The sequence below is a fragment of the Schistocerca serialis genome, chromosome 7, assembly GCF_023864345.2.
Source record: "Schistocerca serialis cubense isolate TAMUIC-IGC-003099 chromosome 7, iqSchSeri2.2, whole genome shotgun sequence".
In the NCBI taxonomy this organism is placed as follows: Eukaryota; Metazoa; Arthropoda; class Insecta; order Orthoptera; family Acrididae; genus Schistocerca; species Schistocerca serialis.
Genome location: NC_064644.1, coordinates 332,415,020 through 332,436,545, shown reverse-complemented (window position 1 = coordinate 332,436,545; position 21,526 = coordinate 332,415,020). Strand labels below are relative to the sequence as shown.

General features: G+C 42.2%; 1 protein-coding gene across 1 annotated transcript in view; it reads right to left on the bottom strand.

The window, feature by feature from the left end:
* Nucleotides 1–4,795: 4,795 nt before the first annotated feature.
* The window catches only part of LOC126413063 (lactase/phlorizin hydrolase-like), a 173,568-nt gene continuing 156,837 nt past the window's right edge, over nucleotides 4,796–21,526 (bottom strand). The window contains exons 14-22 of the mRNA XM_050082960.1: nucleotides 18,443–18,577; nucleotides 18,227–18,349; nucleotides 17,063–17,246; nucleotides 14,504–14,598; nucleotides 11,229–11,376; nucleotides 8,070–8,218; nucleotides 5,752–5,886; nucleotides 5,214–5,320; nucleotides 4,796–4,922 (exon numbers count right to left, since the gene is read on the bottom strand). Coding sequence (XP_049938917.1) covers nucleotides 4,796–4,922; nucleotides 5,214–5,320; nucleotides 5,752–5,886; nucleotides 8,070–8,218; nucleotides 11,229–11,376; nucleotides 14,504–14,598; nucleotides 17,063–17,246; nucleotides 18,227–18,349; nucleotides 18,443–18,577 — 1,203 coding nt within the window. The remainder of the gene's footprint in view (nucleotides 4,923–5,213; nucleotides 5,321–5,751; nucleotides 5,887–8,069; nucleotides 8,219–11,228; nucleotides 11,377–14,503; nucleotides 14,599–17,062; nucleotides 17,247–18,226; nucleotides 18,350–18,442; nucleotides 18,578–21,526) is intronic.

Below are 21,526 nucleotides of genomic sequence, written 5' to 3'. Positions count from 1 at the left end.
GTGTTTAGTCAGACACCACGAACTTCTGTGTACTCAGTTAGTTTTTATGATTATTTCCGCTGTGAGTCACGAGCTGACCATGATGATTGACATATTAACGGAAATTGGTGAACTTTGCGTTCAAATCTTTGTGTGTGAGTAACTTGCCTGTCCATTTCGCATTTCCTTAATGGAATCAATTCTTTACTGACAGATGAGCGGTATGTTATTATCGTCTGCTCTTACAAACCATAGGTATGGTATTTTTATGTGTATTCCTTGTAACACTGTCTCAGGAGTACGCTTCAACAGCTTAATGTATCAAACTCTGCCCCAACGTGTGTACTAGCACGCTTTTCCCCATCCCGTAATCTCTGACCACATGTTTCCTTTGAGAGAAAATTACGTGGAATTTCTGATCGGTCTTCCTGGAGTTCACTAATTAAATTCCTGTTGAGTAGTTTTCTGTTTAGGATAAAAACTCGGACTAATAATCAATTAATATTCAAGGAACATCAGACAATTTGGCACTCAGGGTCGAGAAGCTAATGTTAAGCACTATATTTGTGTACATTTAGCGCTCAACTACCCAAAGAACTCTTAGCTTTGATTTGTGGCTATTAGCGGAAACCATAGACAGCCTTGTTACAGATATTGGTAAAATCAACTACAGTGAAAATGATTATCTCCTTAGCAAAAAGAATTTAAATGTTCTTGCACGCATTACATAAACGTTGGGTGATAATATTATGGTAGTTAAGGTTGTGACCTCTTGGGCTACCATGAACGATTGGACAAGGGACAGTCTGTAACGTTAAAGAAGGGAATTTGTGGTGTATTTAACAGCTTTCTATCAGGTAAATTCTCCAAGTTCATCTCTGGGAGACATAATGTCAAGACGAACTAATATTTCTCCTACACGGATATTATAACGTGGCAGCAAGAGAAACACTGGGAATAACTGGCAAGGGAGCAGAGAATCCCGTTTTGGGGAAATACAAGAATCTTGTTCCTACAACATATGAAGTGGAACTGACTGACGGCAAAATGGATGTTCTGATGGACCAACTGGCTGGAGTATTGCAGCAACTTCTTCTAGATGACTGTTAACTAAATGTTATTATTATTACAACAATATTTTGCTGCGATTTTTAACAAAATCAAATTTGTGATTACCCAAGATTAAACCACGACTTCTGTGTGCAAGAAGACTACCAAGGACACAGTAATGTGATAGTAAACAACGATAAGTCTGTTGGAATAGACTGTATAACGTGGATGAACTCAAACTAAAGAGTAAAGCTATATAACAGATTTAAAGGCCATATCACCAATATCTTTGTTCACTCCAGCTCTCAAAACTGCTTTATCAATTTTATAAAGTGTCCAGACATGTAGCTAAAGGAAACATTTTACGTCTTTCTTGGTTAAAAAAGTGTGTGATCGTCAGAGTGTAGACTACAATAAACAACAACAGAATGGTCGATTCTAACCAGTGGAAGACCGTTTAATAAATACTTAAAAACAGTATTTACAATATGCTCCACTGTACTCTGTACAAATTGCTTCACAGTGATGTAAACTATTGTTATGTTTAATCTACATCTACATCTATAATTTTCTAAGCACTGTGAACTGCATAGCAGGGGGACCTCCCACAGTACTAATTATCAGTGTTTCTTTCCGTTCCATTCACATATGCAGCGCGGAAGAATGACTGTTTAAATGCCTCCGTGCGTGCTGTAATTAACCCAATCTTATCCTCATGATCCCTACCTTAGAAATGTGTCGGGGGATGTAGTATTTTCCCAGAGTCTTCATTTAAAGCCAGTTCTTGAAATTTCACGAACAGACTTACTCGGGATAGTTTATGTCTATCTTCAGACGTGTGACAGTACAGTTTCTTCAGTATCTCTGTGACACTCTCGCATGGGCCAAACAAACCTGTGGCCATTCATACTGCCATTTTCTGTATACTCTCAATATCAACTCTTAGTCGACTTGGTGCGAGTTCCACAAACTTGAGCAATTTCCTAGGATGGGTCGCAAGAGCGATCTGTAAGCTACCTCTTTTGTAGACTGCTTGCTTTTCCCCAGTATTCCACCGATAGACTAAAGCTACCACCTGCTTTACCAACGACTGAACCTATGTGATCATTCCATTTCATGTCCCTACAGAGTGTTACATCCACATCTTGGTATGAATTGACTAATTCCAACCATGGCTCGCTTATACTATGGTCATAACACACTACGCTGTTCCGTTTTCTGAAGTTCATACTTTTACTGCAAGCTGCCAAATTTTTACACCACTTTAAAATTTCATCAATATCTGACTGAATATTTGGGCAGCTTCCTTCAGAGAGTGCTTCATCATAGACTACTGCATCATTTGCAAAATGTTACTATTTATACTGTCTGCAACGTCATCAGTGTACAAAATTAACAGCAAGGGTCCCGGCCCACTTCCCTGGGGAACAGCCGAAGTCAACTGTCGATGGCTCTCCATCCAAGATAACTGGCTGCATCCTCCCTGTTGTGGTGTGCGTCGACAACAGTTATGCCCCCGTTGCTAATGACAAATGGGTGGAAGGTGACCAAAGGATTTGTCGCCGTAGGAATCTGGACAGGTAAGCAAAACGCAGGTTGACGCAAATGCACTTTGAATAAATACATTGTGTCCACCTTATTCTGGAGAAATGTTACACGGTTGACGAACAATACGTCTGAGCTCAGAATTATATTCTAACATTCTGCAACAGATCGATCTCAAGTGTATTGGGCGACTGTTTTGTGGATCACTTCTACTACTCTTCATGTAAATGGGTTTGATCCGTGGTTTCTTCCAATTACTGGGTACGGTTGTTTTTTCGAGGGACCTACGATAGATTATAGTTAAAAGAGGGCCCGATACAGCCAAAAATCCAGTATAGAAACTTATGGGGATTCCATCGGGTCCTGGAGTTTTGGTCAGTTTTAACGATTTGACCTGTTTCTCCACGCCACTGACACTAATATCTATTTGACTCATCTTTTTCGGCGGTACGAGGATTAAATTGGAGCGGTTCTCTGGGATTTTCCTTTGTAAAGCAGCATTTGAAAACTGAGTTAAGTATTGCACCTTTGGCTTTGCTACTCTCAATTTCAGTTTCACATCATCTATGAATGACTGGAAAATAACTTTGGTGCCACTAACAACCTTTTTATACGACCAGAATTTCTTTCGGTTTTGTGAAAGATCTTTGGGCAGTATTCTGCTGCGATAATTATTGAGGACTACACGTATTGCTCTCTCGACAGTCAAACTCGTTTCTTTTAGCGCCTTTCTGTGTGTAACCCTATGCTTTGTTTTAACCTATTATGTTGTCTTCTAGAAGTTTCTTTACAGTGACTGTATGAGTATACCGCGGAGGGTCCCTCCTATTACGAGCTACCCACTGCATGGTCAACCATTCTTTTTGGCTCTTCTACATGATCCTGTCCTGTACTAAAAGTTTCAAGTTCTACATTGAGAAATGACACTACTGCATATTTATCTAGCTTACTGAACGTATATGTCTTCCTACTTAATTTAGTTGTTCTTTGTACTTCGGTAACCATGGGTACCACAACCGTTTCATACTCACTGATACCAGTTTCGATATGGCCTCCACAAAGAGGTGAGGTCTAGTTGTTCCCATTAGATCTAAACTATTTTCACCATGAGAGGATTTCGAAATGTCTGTTCCAAATTGTTCTCAGAGAAGGCATATATTAATTATCCCCGTAATACCTTGTCTCACCCACCATTAATAAAATTATAGTTATCTTAATTGTTAGTTGGGTGATTGAAGTCCCCTCCGATGATTACTGCGTGATTGGGGAACAAAATTACAAGCGAATTGACGTGTTTGGTTATTTCAGGAGGTGAGTATGGTGGTCGATAGAAGGAACCGATTAATATTTTGTGCTCACTTTGTGATACTGAATGTTGCTCAGGAAATCTCTCATGCAGCTTCAATTTCTGTCTCGGTGGTTCTGAGTGACTTGTCTACTGCGACAAATACACCACCTCCATTTTCTATTAGCCTATCCCTTTGATATACTCTTAAATTTTCCCTATAATTTCACTGCTATCAACTGTAGGATTTAACAAGCTTTCTCTACATAGTATTATTTGAGCGTCTCTGCTTTTCAGGAGCGTTTCAAATAAAGTTTTACAGTTTGCCTGCATGGGCAATAAGAATATCCGACAGATGACTTGTGTACAATTAAATCTTCCCGATAATCAAGACGAAGAAAAGATTATGAACAATATTCTGTCTGCCTATAGTTTTCATTATTTACCTGAAAGTAATGGGGGAAATTTTTAACCCCGAACTCCAACAATGATGATTCGTTACTGTTGTAACAAATCTGGAGAAAGATATTTGTATCGATCTAGAACTGATCTACACTATACCAGAAAATATGTTGTTGAGTAAGGATTGTATGGACCAGGCGTGTACCATTTCCTATTAGAAACAAGAAATTACGCTACAACAGTAAGTATTTAAGTATTAAGTGTTTCGAAATTCACGGAAAACAGATAAAACTTCAGAAAATTTGTTTGATGGGACTCTAACTCAGAACTTTCTGAGCCAGAAACAGTTCATTTTTCAACCTTATTCCAGAGAAACGATTCCAGATTATGGGAAATTACGTCTTCAGGTGGAGATCGAAGATACTCTTTACGTAAGTCATATATGGAAAGTGGGTGTAATAGAGAAGAAAATACATGATGTGCGTAATTAAGACAGTTTCTTTATTGTTTCCACAGTGCACACATTCTCAGGCATTACTTCAGGTATTTAGCTGGAAGTGTTTTCGTTTTGAAGATCTGTCCAAGGACCTTGCTGGATGCCTTGGGCGTCCTTTTGCGATCCGGATCATTAAAGTCCACATAGTGAAGTCCAAATCTTGTCCTGAAACAACAGAAAAGTATAATATTTAAACAAGCTGCACATGAAGCGAAAGCATTTTATGGCTGCAATTAGTGTATCTTTTTAGTTATCACGTTACATATACATGATTGGGTGTAATAACAGATGTGCACGTAGCAGTTACGTTTACAAGACACATATCTTGCATATGTACTCCTGGAATTAGTAAAATTTTTTATGCTATCTAATTGAGATACTCCGAGAACGTCATAGCCCGTAGTAGTAATAACAATGTTTGAGAGCAATTGATCACGTTTGTCTAGAATTACTTACGTGAATCCTGTGCCCCACTCAAAGTTATCCAGCAGACTCCAGGCTGTGTAGCCTATGACGTCGACGCCGTCTTCATTAATAGCCTTCAGCATCTCAGCCAAGTAGCTCTGTTAACAACAAATGAACCTATATTTTAATAAATAGAAGCTATGAAATATATGTAATGGTTAAGATGATGGAACCACGTTAATAGAAAAAACGAAACAATCACTGTTTATCTGTTTCATGTAAATATGGGTGCGATGGTGTAGTGCAACATTTTCAAAGTCCCACTGCAGAGAGCTCTATTACAATGTTCACAAATAACACGATAATTGTTTTTTAAATGTTGTTGAGAAATATTTGTGAGTGTGACGTGTCCACAGTGTCTCCTTATATGCTACGCAACAGCAATAATTTCATCTATTTTTCAAAAAATGTGACCTGTGTATGGATTTTCTACTTTTCCAAAAAATTCTCACTGACAACCTGCTGAAGAAATACAGCATAAGTTTCTGATAATGTCCTTTGCATCAAAACAGATGGACAGAGTACACACCGTGTAGTAGTCTATTCTGCCCTGGTCCTCGAGTTCTCCAGTGTCGGACCAGCCGTTCTCCATGACGAAGATCGGGTAGCCAGGGTACTGCTGGGCGAGCCAGTTGAACAGCTTGCGGAAGGCCCAAGGAGTGCTCTGCAAGAGTAACGTGGCAATTAGACGTTCTGGCATGAAGGATAACATCGTAGAAATGTTCAGGTGTTTCCCTTTGCCTTGTCTTTTATTGTTTAAAACGTGAAGCTACTGCAGAATATTGCATGTAGCAGACATGTGACATGCGATAAACTTGTAGACGGGGGGAAGACACTGTGCCATCTTGCAAGACACATAACGCTTGTCGGACAAGGCAAGGAGGATGTAAGAGGCGAGTTATCACAGGCAAGAGGGAATTCTTCGCTAAAAGGAGTCCAGTGGTATTCAAAATAGGTCTCAGATTGGAGAAGAATTTTTTGAATGTCTGCATATGGAGTATAGCGTAGAATGGAAGTGAATCATGGGTTGTGGGATACTGACGAGTACTGGAATATGTGGAGAATACTGAGTAGAAGAAAGGGTAGGACGAGACCAAATGTGCTAACATATCAGGGAGTAGTTTCCATGGTACTAGAGGGAGCTGTAGGATATACGAACTGTAGAGATGATAGGAAACTGGGATATACAGGGTGTTTCAAAAATACTTCCACAAACTTTCACACAGGTCCCTTTCACCAATATAAGAAAAAAAATTCACATCAACGTTTGTCCGAAAATCCGTTTTCAAGTTATATATGAACACTTCCTGCTTAGGTAATCGAAGCTCATCGAGTCACTAACTCACAATAAATGCTCGAAACGTCCCCTCTTGCTTCTAAATACGCATGCACTGGTCAAAACATAGACTGTCGCGCCATTACAAATACTGCCTGATGGTTTCGAAGGGTTTTTCAGCCTTCCCTGATACGTCATTGAAGATTTTTATGCATCTGAGGGGGGTATGCTGCGTAGGCCAATTGCTTAGGATGTCCCCAAAGATCATAATCCAAAGGACTGAGGTCGGAGGAACGTTGAGGCCTTGGAACTGGTTCTGTTCTACCTGTACATCTGTCACGGTAGATACCAGCCAGTGCATCCCTTACACTGATACTTAAATGTGCTGGAGCTACGTCACTCATAAACCACATGTTTCTTCTTGTTTGCAGGGTCACATCCTTTATTAGGTGTTGGAGTGTCCTGAATAAAGTCCCTTTAGACAGATCTCATAAGACATACTTGGAGAACGTAGGACCCTACCAGACAGTCACATCCAATTAAACTGATGTTGATTCTAGCCTGTATTGTAGTATCAGGACTGAGATCGTCCCATATGGTTTGGTCGCCGAAATTTGTTGTTTCACGTCCTCTAAACGTTGCCTCGTTTATAAACAAAACTGAAGAGACAAACAATGGATTGGCAGTTTTTGCGACATACCACTGGCAAAAGTTCTCCCTTGGTGCGTGATCGACAGGCGTGAGGGCCTGCAGAAGTTGAAGATGGTACGGATACGTGAGTGGTTCGTGAAGAATCTTCCATGCTGACCTTGGAGAAGTACGATATGCCAGGGCAACATGTCTTGCGCTGATGTCAGGTTCTTCTTCGATAGCCCGTAGAATGTGATTTTTCTTGTCAAGCGTATAAGCAACACGTGGTCTTTTTCGATTAACAACCTGTGATGCTAAGGATCTGAACTCGGCAACGCACCGATACACAGCACCAGAGGCTGGATGACTCAGTTGTCTTCGCTCTGGAAAAGCCGTCTAACGCAGATGTGCGGCTTTGTTTCTAGTAACATTTGTGTGGTTGTATGTAAAAATCATGTGTGGCCGCTCACGAAATAAACATCCTGTCATGTTTGAAAGAAGCAGTTTTAGATAACTCGGTACTTCTAGTAAATACACACAATGGACACGTTGAAGACAGACGAATGACGAATGTAAATAAGTCTCCCTGGCAAGAAAACACCATCTAGGTTGCAATGAGTCAAACGGCTGCATAGCTAAGTGCCGTTGTTAGATTGCACCTGGAAAGTCGTTGAATGTTAACTTCCATCAATAACTCGAAAACGAAGGATTTTCGCACATATGATTATATGAATGTCTTTTCTTCTTTCGTCGTAAGGAACTTACCTCCAAAGTTCGTTTAAATTTTTTTGAAACACACTGTATACAACAAATAATCGAGGACGTTGTGTGTACTATCTTGCAAGTTTCTCGTTTGGTTTCTGTAAATGCATCACAGAGCAGAGATATAAAGCACAAGACAGACAGAAATGAGTGACTCTCTGTACAGCGAGGCTACGAACCCTGTGCCAGGTGGATGCCCCCTGCGGTGCGTCCGTGTATTCCCCGATAACGACGCCCGCGTCAAATTCCATGGAGGGGTCGTAGCCGCTGGAGCCGTCTGATACTGGGTTGGCCGTGTAGTGGTTCAGTCCGTAGAAGTCAGACGTGCCTGAAATAAGACAGTACACTGTCACACACGTACTTATAGCTGATACAGCATTTTCACAAATGTAGAAGTTTGTTTAACCATGCAACAAACGGACCGAGAAAATACTTCATAAATCGCACAGGCTGACAGATTTTTCTCCTATCGATAGAAAACGCGAAATATTCAGTTGCGTCAAGGTTCACGGTCACCAAAAATAGTCTGAAAGGCAAGATCACCACACTACCTGTTATTAAATTAATTAAAATATCTGTTTATCTTGTTTTCATTCCTGTGCAATATCTATTGCGAAACTAATTTCAAATGCTTGTAAAGTATTATCGCGAGACGTCGCTATAGTCCTGTGTCTTTGCACATTTTCGTTCTTATCATTGTGTTATCTGAAGATCAATTTTTTATGGGCTATAGATTTGCAAACATTTGTTGACGGTTCAAGGGCAGAAATTTCGCAGTAATGTAAACAAAAGAATACTCTATAACACCCAATGGTAACCAGTGAGGTAGAATGGTGTAATCCTGCAATACTGACATATACATGAGTTTGAAATGATGTGGTTTATTTCTAATTTTTATACCTGACAAATTCACCCATTCATTTTTTGTGGATCAAAATCTTAAAAGCGACTGATAACTATTACAAACAAGATAAATTCACTATCAGTTCATGAAGATAACAGGCAGTACTTGTTTGGTACTCTTAGAGAACATGTTATGTGTTTTTATACTGTGATAATAGCTGTACACGGCATAGGAACGTTAGTCCTTTAGCTGCTATATGCAGAAGATCCTTCGTTCCATTTACGGATAGAGCATTAGTTGCTTGATTGTTTGTACACTATTCAATGTCCAGTTATATGACTAATTTTTATCTGTATTGTATCTACGAGAACGGAACATCCAATGCCGGAGCCTGTTTCTTGATCATACCCCAGTTACTAGTTCTTGGAATTCTCATTGAAGATATGTGCGATATATTACCTATTTCCCGTGAGGCTATGTTAGTAGAGATTTTAAATAGTTTCTCGCATACTCATGTGCACATCAAATAAAGCTGAGACTCCACCTTTCTTTGTATACACTTAATCAATTCTGGAAGTGACAGGTCAAAGACTTATCAGCATTATCAGTGAATCAAAGTATGAAGCTCAAGTTATACAAACTGTACCTACATGATCAGTCACTTCATGCCTCTCCATGTTTTCATCTCCTGACATTTGTATAACATAATTGAATCCAACAGAGTCTCATTAACAGCGAAGCTCAAGATACTATTATCGCTTCATGTCGTCCAAAAGAATACATTTCCCTCCATTTTGGCCTTGTTTCCACTTCGATATTTTGCCAAGAATAAAATGATGTTAATTCCTTATTCATAACATTTATACCTGAGAAAAGTCTGGCCCCGCAAAGCAACTGAAACAGTGGAGTACTCTAAGTAAAATACAGAAAAACTTTACAGTATTTCCTAAGTGCATGGCAGCAATATCAAGATAGAACTTTCGGTTTGGGTATGATTGCTCCCTAACGTTTCTTATTAAGAAATGTACTGTTCCATTGTGAGAGTCTTTCCTGTTTGAGGAAAAAGAGTGAGGAATTACTTGAGTGTAAGGAGCTCGGTCCCCTATGACTCCTAGCTGTAGAAATGTGATTTGTGTGTGGCATTCCAACACGAGTATTGATAAGTATCTCTGCGTTTTCAGAAGAGGACTGCACGAAAACTGCAAGACATGCAGAAAAGAGACACATATCAGTGACGAGCGCATGTCTCCAAGTTTTTAACTTATTACAGGTGCTGAGTATAAGCACTACTTGCTGCGTGGCAAATGTCAATACTTTAGCCAAAATCTTGACATATGGATCTCAAGAAGTCACGGTCGATATCAGCGACGGCACTAATTATCTTTCGTTGTCACTTATTCAGATTTAGTGATGGCAGATGCAGGAACAGACTGTCTTTTACATAACCCACAATTATAAATCAAAGACAGATGACTGTGGGGACAACTGGAGAAGAAGAGCATTATGATAGGAAGTATGACCAATCCAACGCTGAAGCAATTCGACACTGAGGTAACCATCATGTTGCAAAATGAAATCTCCGCTGTCTTGCTGTAATGGTGGAATAAGCCATTACTGCAGTGTGACCAAGTACATGAAACCAGTCACAATTTTCTCCGCAATGAAAAATGGTTCATAAAGCTTTTGAAGAGGATATGGCGTACAAGAAGTTAACTGTAAGTGAATCATGAATATGTTCTATAATCTTTTTATGTATTTTCTGTGCCAAAAGCATGAATGTTATGACAATTCACCTTACCAGATACATGGAATGTGGCTTTGTCACTGAAAACCGATTTCTGTGTTGCTGCAAGGCATTCCAAAATATAGGACGAAGCTCATTCTGCCGAGCAGTCAGCGCACGCAAGTGAATCCAGTATGGTTTCACAAGCAGACGATTGTATAGGATGAGGTGACATTTGACTGTGGTATCTGCAGTTCTCTGCTCGCATGTGTCGACTATTTCTTAAGGCTCCTGACGAACGATTCCCACAGTTGCTCACTGTCTCTGCTGATAGTCCTGGACAGTTTGTTTCCTTCACACTACATAAGCAGCTAGTCTACCGGAATCTGTCTTACCTTCATGGATTCTTCTGTCCGTTGGAGATTTTAAACGATATCTAGCATGAAACTGACGCTGAACGTCACAACTGACTTTCATTTAGCGAATTCAGCGACAAGAAATGCACCCATCAATCTATTACATGCCATATTCTGAAATACCTGCCGATAGTATTGCGCTCTCCAACTATGGCACGGCGCATATTACCAGTTGAAACTTGGAGACAAGCTATATCCGCTGATACGAGAAGTTTTTTCGTATTTCTTGATGTTTTCATGCTGTGGTCATCTGAAACCCTGAAAGTACTTTCGAAGAACCTTTTATAATGGACAGAATTCAAGCACGAACAAGCCCAGCAAAGCGCACTAGCTGTGGCTGGTGTCGTTTACTCACCCCTGATGTATTCCACCTCCTCCGGTGTGAGCTCCACTAGTCGGGACCTGGGGTAGCCCGCAGCCTTACTGTTTGCCGCAATCCTCTGCTTCACCACCTCAGGCCAGTCTCCTTTGGCCGTGAAAATCGGGTGACTGTACAGGCCAGACTGGAACATAAATTCCTTAGGTGAAATCAGTAGCCAAAGTGCAGAATCTTAAGTAGTAATTCTTATATGCATACTGTCTCAGATGATCATAAGTTAAATACTCTCCTGGAAATGGAAAAAAGAACACATTGACACCGGTGTGTCAGACCCTCCATACTTGCTCCGGACACTGCGAGAGGGCTGTACAAGCAATGATCACACGCACGGCACAGCGGACACACCAGGAACCGCGGTGTTGGCCGTCGAATGGCGCTAGCTGCGCAGCATTTGTGCACCGCCGCCGTCAGTGTCAGCCAGTTTGCCGTGGCATACGGAGCTCCATCGCAGTCTTTAACACTGGTAGCATGCCGCGACAGCGTGGACGTGAACCGTATGTGCAGTTGACGGACTTTGAGCGAGGGCGTATAGTGGGCATGCGGGAGGCCGGGTGGACGTACCGCCGAATTCCCCAACACGTGGGGCGTGAGGTCTCCACAGTACATCGATTTTGTCGCCAGTGGTCGGCGGAAGGTGCACGTGCCTGTCGACCAGGGACCGGACCGCAGCGACGCACGGATGCACGCCAAGACCGTAGTATCCTACGCAGTGCCGTAGGGGACCGCACCGCCACTTCCCAGCAAATTAGGGACACTGTTGCTCCTGGGGTATCGGCGAGGACCATTCGCAACCGTCTCCATGAAGCTGGGCTACGGTCCCGCACACCGTTAGGCCGTCTTCCGCTCACGCCCCAACATCGTGCAGCCCGCCTCCAGTGGTGTCGCGACAGGCGTGAATGGAGGGACGAATGGAGACGTGTCGTCTTCAGCGATGAGAGTCGCTTGTGCCTTGGTGCCAATGATGGTCGTATGCGTGTTTGGCGCCGTGCAGGTGAGCACCACAATCAGGACTGCATACGACCGAGGCACACAGGGCCAACACCCGGCATCATGGTGTGGGGATCGATCTCCTACACTGGCCGTACACCACTGGTGATCGTCGAGGGGACACTGAATAGTGCACGGTACATCCAAACCGTCATCGAACCCATCGTTCTACCATTCCTAGACCGGCAAGGGAACTTGCTGTTCCAAAAGGACAATGCACGTCCGCATGTATCCCGTGCCACCCAACGTGCTCTAGAAGGTGTAAGTCAACTACCCTGGCCAGCAAGATCTCCGGATCTGTCCCCCATTGAGCATGTTTGGGACTGGATGAAGCGTCGTCTCACGCGGTCTGCACGTCCAGGACGAACGCTGGTCCAACTGAGGCGCCAGGTGGAAATGGCATGGCAAGCCGTTCCACAGGACTACATCCAGCATCTCCACGATCGTCTCCATGGGAGAATAGCAGCCTGCATTGCTGCGAAAGGTGGATATACACTGTACTAGTGCCGACATTGTGCATGCTCTGTTGCCTGTGTCTATGTGCCTGTGTTCTGTCAGTGTGATCATGTGATGTATCTGACCCCAGGAATGTGTCAATAAAGTTTCCCCTTCCTGGGACAATGAATTCACGGTGTTCTTATTTAAATTTCCAGGAGTGTAGTTGCATATATTTGGAATGCGAAAAATGATTTTGGCAAAAAGAATGGAATTCCTTTTAGTCTTGGAAAGAGTACTGAAAGTAATTAAGTGTTGGTCACACTGTCAATGCGGAACCTAGGAGACGATTGACGACATGGGCATGTCCAGTAGTGACATGCTACAAATTAAGGCATGTGAAGCTGAGCTCATGTGACTTATATTCGACCCTTCTAGCAAGCTGCTCGCTTGCAGTACTTATCAATTGGAATCATCTGCGACAGTTTCTGTTCTTCTGGACCCTTCTGGGATTTTCTGTGATACAGCTGCAGACAAACTCTGTTAATGAAATAGGCTGTGAGTGAGTGTTGACTACAGTAAAGCAGTCATCAATATGAAAATTCCTTTGAACACCACAGTACTTTTCCAGGCATGGTCCTGTTGCGTTGTCCATTACTGTACAGACTTTTCCTTCGCCCCTGATCTTTATACTATGTGGCATGTGACTTCCGTAAGGATGGTGAACGCTGGCCTGTAGGGTAGCTATACACATAAGTAAAGCTTGAAAGTGGCGATTTATTTGTTTGTAGGTGAAGCCAACAGATGCGCATAAATCTACATCTGCATCTATACTCTGTAAACCACTGTGAAGTGAATGGCAGTTGCCGGCAGGGGTGGCCGAGCGGCTCTAGGCGCTACAGTCTGGAACCGCGCGACTGCTACAGTCGCAGGTTCGATTCGTGCCTCCAGCGTGGATGTATGTGATGTCCTTAGATTAGTTAGGTCTAGGTACTTCTATACCCTGTTTGGGTGCCCTTCATGGCACGACATCCTGGGCTTATAATACACGGCGAGAGTTTCTACTGCCTGTCTTCGTGCTTGCCAAACCCTGCCTTGGCCGCCAAGGTCGCCGGATGTTCCCAGGTTGAAAACATTTGGAGCATTATGGGCAGGACCCTGCAACCACCTCAGGATTTTGACGATCTAACGCAACAATTGGACATAATTTGGCACGATATCCCTCAGGAGGACAAGCAGAAACTCTGCCAATTAATCCCAAGCAGAATAACTGCTTGCATAAGGACCAGAAGTAAACCTACGCGCTAGTGACGAATTCAATTTGTGAAGCACTTTCTCTTGAAGAAAACATTCAATTTTTCTGAAATTGCAATCATTTGTTTGTCTGTACGTGTACAACCCATCTACCGATTTCCGTTCCATTTGTTCCATTTGGATAATTCCTTCATGGTACGTAGCTTGTTTGTCATAGAGCGTAGCTTTCCTTAGTATGTTGATTCGTGACTATAAGGAATATAAACCATGTTAATAAAGTCATTCAGTGGGTTGCATTTCGTCTTGAACAGTATATTTTGGACCTGATGACATAACATCGTCTGATCACTATTAGAAAAGCAAAACACAAGAGCGGTTCTAAGAACATTGTTTCATAATGAATGAAACGCTGAAGAAACAGTTCTTCAGATTTAGCCAGGAATTAACGTTGGATGGCAGGTTGTTTAAGTAATGTTATGGCACACCGTGTTAATCAGAGCCTTCGCCCTCCATCTGAAGGGCACTAACATCCTTATTGTAATACAGGAAAGGTTATAAGAGTTCCTGGTACTTACGTAGAACTGCATCTTGCGTTCTGCTGCCTCAATGTCTGCTGCAGAGTCGGTGGCGGGTTCATACCACATGTTATTAATTGTGATGCCGACCTTTCCTGTGATAAGAGAGATACATGCCAGTTATACACTCTGTACGATAGCTAAGAGAAACAACACACGAGGCACTAACAAGTGGACGACGTTTCAGCAAATTAATGTAAGTAGAAAGCATTGGTAGCATGTTTAACAGTTTTGAAAGATAGGAAATATATGTGTATTCAATACGCAGAGATAGGACAGCAAAGATAACTGAAATGAATATCATGTCCCCAATTTTCACCCAGAGGAAGTCAAAGATGGTTTGAAAGTTATTCACAAACTTCTCTCAAAAGCCAAGAGCGTATTCACATTAAAGGTCGCTGAGGACTAATCTCATAGACGAAATGAAACAATTTTATGAAATGTTGAGGCCTGTAGCAGGGCGTTGATGCCCATGGTGTTTAGAGACATAAACCATTAGTCATCAACATCATCAGACAGTGTAATACTGATTCGTAGTTATACAAGTTGTATGGACCAAATATTTGTGAATTCCGTGGGGCGAACCAAATAAGATGTGTCATCATCTCTATCTGCAAATGTCATGCGCAATCTCTGCGCAGTGTCTTGCGTATTGGTAAAACTCGACATTTCGTGCAGAACTTGCACACTCAGTGCTGACGTGTATCTAGTGTGTATCTCATTGATCTGATATCTAGCTGAACAATGCTGCACTCGAATCAGGGTTTTCTGCAATGTGTTGATATAACATGTCATGTGATAGCAAGATCCTTAAGTTTTTAAGAGAACTACGTATGAGTCGTTGTGTTTGGGAAATCCAACGGGATAATGCCAATGTGATAATATACAAAGTTATTGTAAATTAGATTTCTGTTTGTTACTGTCCGATGTAATATTTTATTAGAACAAATATGCTCAGGAATATTAATTTTAATTATGGACAAAGCAATGACCACCATCCCCTTCCAACCACTTCCTTCCCTTTCACCAATTCGCGATTTACTATTTTTGTACTACTGCTACATTGCAGACGTTAATATAAACGTCTCTCGTTGCTGGTTACCGGGACGCCACATTTCGCTAACCTCAGAACGAGTGTATAAACAGAATATGGGCGTAACGACTCACAACGATTCGTTGCACCATGAATTTGTACTGCAACGGCGATTAGTGTTAGAAAGTGCGTCTTTATTCTACAGGCACTGAGTGCGGCACAACGTACAAAATTGGAACTAATACCTAATAAAAATTTAATTTTTAACAAACCTACACTGCTCTTTGTGGGACTGCAACGCGAACGTTAGTTGCCTTCAGCGGTCGTCTTAACATCTAAACTCGATTGGTTTTAGCACTAAACTGATAAATATTTAGATAGACCTCTGCATCAGCGGTTATCAGCTTGTGTTCTGCAGAAGATCAAGCTCAGTAAGGCATTGTTGAACTTCCGTGAAAAAAAATAAAGGAATTCAACAAATTTAGGAGCTGATACAGAGTTTTAGGGAGAGACTTTTTTGATTGCTAGGAGATAAGCTTACTATTCCTCTTTAACAGTACTACATTATGTAACATTAGTTATCGAGGTTTATTGCGCAACAATGCTGTTTTATCTTGCACAGCGATCGTGAGAGAACGATAAGAGTTTATAGTGGCACACAGACAATCAATTTTCACCCACACCATATGTAAATGGAATAGAATAGGAATGATCAAATGAGACTGTATGGTTCCAGAAACCTTTCCAGGTCTCAAATATCTATATCGCACGTATGCATGCTGGAGCGATGTATGGAAATTTGTACCAAGGCCGAGATTCGAACCCTGGTCTCCTGCTCACTAGACAGGTGCGCTAATCACTACGCAACCGGGCACAGTGGTTTTGCACAACTACGTGAACTACCCTATCACGCCCCGCTCCTCAATCCAAATTCCTCTAAATGCTGTTCGAGTTTATGGAGAATAGCGAGTGGACTGAGGCGTGAATGGGAATTTGCATTGAGGAGGCGTGCTAGGGTAGTCCACGTAGTTGTGTAAAGCCACTGGGCCCGGTTGCGTAGTGGTTAGCGCACCTTTCTAGTAAGCAGGAGGCCCGGGTTCGAATCTCGAACTTCGTACAAATTTTCATTCGTCGCTTCAGTCTGCAAATATACAGAATAAGAACAGGCTAATATTGATGTGAAGTACTCCCCAGCATACAAAGAGGTGCTTAGTGCATACCTAGTTGTAGATGCAGTGACGTACAGGGTGTGAAGTGACTGTTAAGGGCAAATTGTGATCTTTGGTTCGTATAATGTAAATTGGACGAGCTGTACTAATCAAACCTAGTAGGCCTCACTTGTAGAGATCGCTCACTACATGACTTGCGTGATATGAGACTTGCGTTTACAGTAAACAGATCTTCTTATAAGATTTTAGAATTTCATTTACCGGGTCGCCAAAGATGGGTACTCAAGTTTGAATACCACTTGGCTCACATTTGCTTCACTCTTCGTGAGCGGAGCCATAATGACGAACGATATTTACCTTTCTGAGTCTGTCGGTACTTCTCGTCGTAGAGGCGGTAGGCCCCAGCGTGTGCTTTGAGCAGGGTGTAGGCCGCCATGTAGTCTCCCACGCCTGACGAGTTGATGCCCGGGGCGATAAGGAAGCCTCCAGAGTAGCCTAAGACGACACTGGCCGGCTCGTTGAACGTCTGCCACCACTTCACCTGCTCACACAACACGTGGTTAGTTCATTAAACAGGACTATAGCTGTCATCCTATGTTCGTTTACTTTAATCCATTGGATATCACCTCAGTCTAATTATGTGGTAGAGCGATAAATGTTTGATATCTGCAACCAACAACTGGTTGAGCAACTGACGCGCTACTAAGTGCAGACAGTGAGATGGGGACACATGCAGATGGAACTAAGATCACCTACGTTTAGAGGACGAAACCAGAAATCCACAGACCATACAGTGGTGTGCACGTGAGACAGAAGGTGGTGTGCCAGTACACAGTAACAAGTAGCATTGTACCACATGACACTCCATACAATAGCGTCATTGTGCGCATGCACTTCTGTTGCGTGCACCTTGTGGTGTGTATAGAACACGCAGCGTTGTTTTTAGAGTTAGCGTAGGTTTGATGAAGCTACTTCGTCACTGTGATATAGATTCCGAATGGCATAAGGCAAACGCAAGAAGCGTTAAATGAACAAGCGACAGCGACAGTTCTCGGAATATATGACTTTTTCTGTGGACAGTCAGAAGGAAAAACAGTGGCCCATTGCGCTACTACATTAAAATGCTTGTTAATGTGAACAGCTGCAACTGTAGGTGGTGATAGTGGCACCGAAATCGATCATGGCTCAATAAACGAAATTGAAGATCATTTTTGCAGTCAGAGGCACATTTATAGACAGTCATAAGACTGTGTTCCCACTTACCATCACGGTTGCAAGTTTCAATACATCTATTTCATCGCAATAGAACCCTCGTACCTTTTTTCTGCTTCTGGTTTTTCTAAGTCAAGACAGCGTCGTTTCTATTAAGCTACATATTTTTAGTCTCGAACGACTAACTGTTGATGGAAATGCCTTTTTCCTTATATTTCAGTAGTTAATTCCAGCGTAATATTGAATAAGAAGATAAATGCATAGTTGTACGTCGGCTTTGTAACCCCAGAACACTCTTTTGTCGCTTACCCTGTCACCGTAGTTGTCGTAGAGCACTCTGGCGTACTCAACAAAGTATTCTGCCAGCCTAGGGTTGGGCCACCCCCCGATGTCCTGCAGTGTCTGTGGCAGGTCCCAGTGGAACATCGTCACCTGCAACAAACATATACACCACCGTGTGACGTCACTTTTGATTAGTGATCTAATGTCAAGGTACAGAAACCAGATCACTGAGGTTGCTCTTACCACTGGAGTGATGCCTTTGGCGATCAAGCCGTCGATCACCTTGTTGTAGTAATCGATTCCCTCCTGGTTGATGTTGTTGACGTCTCCGGTGGGGAGAACCCGGGGCCACGATACGGAGAAGCGGTATGCGTCCACCTGTGGCACAAACACAATGCTGACAGACTCGCTTAGAATTTCAAATTACGTTTGACTTTGTCCCTACTCATTTTTCACGAACTCAGCATTAGGTTTACTTTGTGGACTCCAAACTTCTGATGTATCCTTTTATAGCGCTAAAATAGTCTGTAAGTCATTTCCATTTAATTTCTAGAACAAACTCACTAGCAAGGTAAAGGTTAAGTTCCCTGTTCTGCCCTTGGACGGGCCAATAGTGTCCGACCGATCACCGTGTCATCCTCTGCCAATCGCGTCACAGGATGCGGTATGGAGAGGCATATGGAACTGGTCACTAGCCTACGTATAATCGAAAATCGTGCAGCAATCAAAACGAAATTTAAGTTTTTATATGTTACCTGGCCGTGTAAGTCAGTTCGAAGGTCGCAGAAAGGTATCGGCATACGACCATGCCTAATGAAGCACTGTGTTGTTCAAACCATTCCTCGAACTGATGATATGTTAACTTTATTCAGCTTGTTAGCACTAATGTAGATTCGCTGTCGATGTAACTAAATAGTCTTCTTTTTGTCCACGAATGTAATTTTACCCCACATTCCTTGTCCCGCATTGACGATTCCACCCCGTCCCTACTTTTTCCTATAAATTCATGTTATTTCTTGTCGGGTTTTGTTTTCACCATTCCTGTTTCTTCAATTTTCCCCATCCTTTATCGCTATTACTATGACGCTGCCATCAATTAACTAAGCTTATTCTCCCCCTATTGTTGTCACGGCCTTTGGTAGTAACCATTTGGTATTAGATGCCAAACTGCTGCGATATTAAAAATGTGTTTTCGCCTCTTTTAATGTGATCCTTATAATTAGTTATTTCTTGTTGTCTTTCTTGGTGTTTTTGTCCTGCGTCAAAGTGGAGTTGGCCTTGTTACTATTGATTTGGCTGTGTTAGGTGCAGAGGGTGGCCAGATGCCCTTCCTGCCGCCACCTCGTACCCCTCAGGACGAGATTAGTGTACCCCAGCTCTCTGCATCCAGTGGAAGTCATGGAATAGTACGAACGTTTTCAGATGCCTGCGAGTCGTGTAACTGATGCGAAACGTGGGAAACAACCCGGTATTCACCCAGCAGGATGTGGAAAACCGCCTAAGAACCACATCCAGGCTTTTCGGCATACCAGCCCCCGCTAATTCGCCGGGCAGATTAAATCTGGGGCCGGCGCACCTACCCGAGTCCAGGAAGCAGCGCATTAGCACTCTCCGCCACCCTCCGTCGATCAGTTAGGTACGTTATGATATTCATTATTATCACCATTACGATTATTACTATTATTTGTATTTCATTACTATTATTTTTCAGATGTATAGAACACGACTACTACTGGCTTCAGTGTTTAGAAAGAGAACCTCAGGAGGAAAGCCTGAATGGCTGTGAGCGATGGCCTTTAGACCGTATACCGATCAGCTTAACTAAGTACATAAATAATTAAATTAAACTTTCTCAACATAGAATCAGACGACCTCTTATGATTATAGCACCCACAAACCCACGCGCAAGAACAGCTAACACACTCATTGTTTCCTCCGTTGCTCTGAGTGTGAAACGACGATTTATAATTATGAAAAGTTGTTAACAGAGAACATGATATTAATATAGAATAAGCACTTCTAAACGCAATAGCAATTTTTAAACGATTAAGTATATTACGTTTTGATTCGCAATTTCGAACATTTAGTAGAAATACCTTCATAATTTTTGAGTATTTCATACCTTTCAAGAGAGGGCTACATTCAGTTACAGCTATCCTACAAAAATGCTTTTTCTGAATTATTCCCTCAAACAACAAGTTAATTAACTGAATTCTAAATTTGTGTCTCGCAGAACATGACGATATTACGAAACAAGCGATATTTTTCTAAACTTCTGCGAAAGTTATTTCTTTTCTTTTGTTCCTAGTGAGAGCTACTCTCCGCCAGCTGAGCTAGCCGATCGGTACTGCTGAACTGACGCAAGGCCGTGGCTCTCTGATCACTCACCTCTTAGTTATGTAACACTTCTGTAAGCCTCAGCGTATTTACTGACAAAAGGCTATGATATAGAATGGTAGACTTGTAGCTTAAGAATGGTACCAGAGGAAATGCTTCGTTCATCAAATTATACATAGCCAATCAATTGTAGTTGAGGATAATAAATTCGGAGAATTTGATGACGAATCGTATTCCGCATATTATTCCTTATACAATACAGAAAGTGTCCTGATGTTCGACATTGATTTAACATCCTTTTCACTTCTTTGGTTGATGATTACATCATACTGGCGTCGATTACGACACACAATAGTCATATGCAATGAATTATTTAGTGTTTTTCCTTTAGGTATGATAAATACACTAGTTGATAATTTCTAAGGAGCAGCTAGACTAGTTAACCATAGGCAATAATGGATGACATGAAACACAGTAACGGAGGGAGAGAAAGCAGGGTAACAGATATAAACAATGTTTATGCTTGACACTGGTCAGACTACCGACATAAAGACTGATATCGGACACTCAGTGAGTAGTATGTCATCCTTGGCCATTAATGCACTTTTTACACCTGTTACACATAATGGCTACAAACGTGTTGAGGCGTCCTTGGGAGATACTGGTCCATCCCTCTCTCAAGGCGATTTTGAGGTATTTCACGTTTAGGAGAGACGGTGTTCGTTGAGCAGTCTGTCTGCCAAGAGCATACCAGCCATGGGGTATAGGGTCTGGGCCAGGAGAGTATACAGAGAAATCCGTTAAGTTCAATATCTTGACTTTCCAGTGGGTCCAACACCTCAACATTCTGGTGTGAGTGGGCACTGTCGTCCGTAAAGAGCAAGTCTGGACCTACTACTCCCGTAACCATACGGATATGATCTAGAATAGTCTCCCTGCATTACCGCTGTGCTGTTGCTTCGCGCAAAGATATGCAGCGGTGTTCGGTCA